Below are 3567 nucleotides of genomic sequence, written 5' to 3' on the forward strand. Positions count from 1 at the left end.
CTGTTACAGTTCCACAACATTTTTCAAGGGCTTTTGTTCCTATCGTTGGGCAGTTCTAAACAACTTATTTCAGTCTGTGATTATTCAACTGCATTTGCTGACCATGTATCCAAAGTGAGTCCAATGTTTCAGTTGTAAAATGTGTTGATGTGTTTTGGTAAAAGTGTGGATTTTGTCCTTTGAATTAGTCCACATGGTTAAGGCCCACAGTTTGTGCTCAGACACTTCAGAACTGTGCACTCCGCTGCTCCAGCACCCATCCTGCAGGGTTCGTGTCTAACTGCAGCATGTTGAGCACCCAGGGGTCCAGCTGTGCGCCTCTAATAAACTCCTCCATGTTAATATGACCTAAGGAACAAAGTTGAAGAAGGATTTATGCTCTATGCTGAAGCACATTGTTATTCTACCTTATTTTTTCACAACAGCAGTCCTTGTTACATGATAAGGGATGCTTCAAAAAATGCTTACCATCATTGTCGGTATCCACGGCTCGTAATAATCGATCCACGGCCTCGTCTACTGTAAGCTTAAAATCGTCCTCATCCTTCTTTGTGCCTTTCTTTATCTTATAGATGCTCTAGGTGGAAAGAAATAAACCAAAAGTTGTATTCAACTGAAAAAATAAGCCCCCATAATAGCCCAGCTACTGCCCTAATGATGCAATAGTACCCTACATTTCCAATATTGAATTGAGTTTCTAGGATGATGTGTGATGGCTTTACTGCAGCATGGTGTTCCCTTTTTAGTTTGAGCTATTTTTGATTCTGGGAAATATTTTACAATTTTAAACACTTGCATCATTTGTCAGTAAATGTTTTTTTTGTATGTATCTGTTTATACTCAAGATTGGAGGCAACACATTGACAGCCTTCAAACCAGTTCGCACATTTTTGGTTTTGTATTATGTTTGCCTTTTATATTAATCAGAGAATAGCATGTTTTAATACAGTGCATATATATTTTATTATAATAAATAGTAAATACATATACCAGTTCACACTTGGACCTGAAACATCATGGTCTGGATAATCAGCTTCTCCATTAGAATGAACACTTTTCACATGTACTATCCCACCTGTAACTATAGCAGATTGCAGATACAATGGTGAGGCTAAACACCAACTGTTGAATTGAAATATTGTATATTACTTATTTCCATTAAAACGGATCTTGTCCTTCCTCCCTCTCTGGTTTTCCAGAGAGGTGAGACTAAATCAATGTTAGATTATAGTGAATTTACCTAAGGTGTAAAAGCTACACATGAATATGACATTTTGATTAGATTAAACTGAATTATCTTCAGACATGACATAGTACAAAAGACCAGGTGTACAATTATTAATAACTGAATTCCTTTGAGCTCTGTCAGAGGCCTGGTATTTTTCATTCTGACTCACAGTCATAATAGTCTTAGTGGGACACAATGCTGTTGATACCTGCTAATTTCCTACAATGACAAAATACAAAATTGCATATATATAGTTTATTAGAATTATTAGGGTTAGACATGATAAAGTCCACAGAGCTGAACAGTAGAAAAGTCAAATATATAAATATTGGAAGTATCATATGAGTTCAAATCAATGATGTGCTCTTATTATCTGTTTTACGTTTAGGCTTTAAACAAAATGCTGTTCAGAAGAGGAACTTTCTGTAAGGGAATCCCCTCTTTTGAGCTCAGTATATCAGTTGCATCCAACACCCACAAGACATTTTGTTGTATTTAAGTAGACTTACATTGATAATGGCTTTTAGTTCATCCCTGTCCACATAGCCATTGCAGTCTTGGTCGTACACCTTGAATGACCAGCGCAGTTTAGGCTCTAGTTCTCCCCGGAAAACAAGGTTCAGTGCTGCCACAAACTCAAGGAAATCAATTTTGTTGTCCTGAAAGGTACAGTAGGTTGAATGAGAACTATTGGATTACATATTTCCATTTTGGTAAAGATGAACAATATGCCAGGCTCTTACAGCTATGATGGTCTCACCCTATTTCTGTCGAAAGCTCGAAACATGCTCTCCGCATAATCAGACGCTTCTCCTGTTGCTGCCACACCAAAGAAACGCTTGAACTCATGCAGAAAAAGTAGTCCACTTGGGCACTCCAACACAAACTTTTGATACATGTTCTGAATTATTTGGACATCAACATCCTTAGAGTTCTCTGTTTGCTGAATCTGCCCCATGGCGGGCCTGTATATCAGCAGACCATCGTCCTGAAACCTTTGGATGTACACTCCCCGATGGGCTAGTCTGCAGTGGGTATATCATACTCTTGGACTTTTTTTTTAACCCTCTTGAATCCCAATGCTCCTGTTTGCTAATGAGAGAGGTGATTAGTGCGGCCTTAGGATTACCACGGTATTATGTTGGTGGGGTTTCCTTTCTTAGTTAAATAGCAGGTACCTGTGCGTATAAGAAAACTTGTAGGAAGGTCAGGCATAATTCCAACGAGCAAAGGAAAAGGTATGTGTTCCAATAGTATGGTGCACATTAAAAAAGCACATCAGCAATGTTAAAGGAAGGCAATACGTGGGACACTTGGAAGGTCAGCATTAATTCTGACATATATAGTTAATCCTTTTCTGGAAACATGGGGGAACCGCAACAAACTGTGAATCCTTGTAACATATATTCCCCTACTGAATACTGGAAAAACATGGCTCTTTAGCAAGTTGATGTTCCACTTTCTCAAATTTGAATGTCTGGTTTTCAGAGCTGGTCACTTTGTTTTAGTTTTTCATAAGAGTACAACTTTTGACATTACAAATAATAAGTGAATCCATCAATCCATTGGTAAAAAAGGAAAAAACAAACATTCATTAATGCAGCTATAAAGGCAAAACATGCCATTTTTAGATATGTCTTTTATGATCTTCAGATATTTCGTCTAGCGCCACTTTTATGTTGACATATATGAATTTGAGTTGAATGCTTTAACAACTAATGGATACAAATTGCAATTCAGTTTGGAACATTTGTGTGAGGAACTGAAAAATCTAGGAACCCCTTGACTCTCCCTGTAGACATAGATGTGACCTGCATGTGCTGCATCACTTAATACTATGACTCTGATATAAAACAGGTAACAACTAAATTGTATCCTGGCCTGTCCTGGAAACTCTATTTGCCAAATGGCTGGTTTCCAATTCCATTTCCATCTTTAATCAGTCATAGTGATTCTCTGTACGACTAAAAGATACTAAGACGCTAAAGCGGTTTAGGTCAAGCTTACTTTGAATTGGTATATCAATCTCTTTAATTAGATTACATTAAGGAGACAAGCTCTCTCAGGCTCCGTCAGTGTGTCCAAATCAACCATGGGGGCCCAATTAGTTTTAAAATAATTGATGGTTACTTGTTAGTTCCTGTTTATATTACTTAATGGTCCATCACACCTTGGTGCCAGTAACTACTCAGGACCTGTCACCAAATGTGGTTATTAAGATGCTGAGTTGCACAAACCAAACCGTATCTGGCGCTTTTCAAAAAGACACTTTACAAAAGTCACACTTAACAATGAAGGTCACACATAGAAAACGACAATTCAAAATTCAGATTGGCGGA

General features: G+C 37.8%; 1 protein-coding gene across 1 annotated transcript; it reads right to left on the reverse strand.

The window, feature by feature from the left end:
- Positions 1–226: 226 nt before the first annotated feature.
- LOC117549419 (guanylyl cyclase-activating protein 2-like) lies at positions 227–2186 on the reverse strand. Its single transcript, XM_034221314.1, has 4 exons — positions 1989–2186; positions 1738–1887; positions 469–577; positions 227–348 (listed from the first exon to the last, which is right to left on the reverse strand). Exons 1-4 carry the CDS (start codon positions 2184–2186, stop codon positions 227–229), a joined length of 579 nt encoding a protein of 192 aa, XP_034077205.1.
- Positions 2187–3567: the final 1381 nt, after the last annotated feature.

Source organism: Gymnodraco acuticeps, unplaced genomic scaffold, assembly GCF_902827175.1.
Source record: "Gymnodraco acuticeps unplaced genomic scaffold, fGymAcu1.1, whole genome shotgun sequence".
In the NCBI taxonomy this organism is placed as follows: Eukaryota; Metazoa; Chordata; class Actinopteri; order Perciformes; family Bathydraconidae; genus Gymnodraco; species Gymnodraco acuticeps.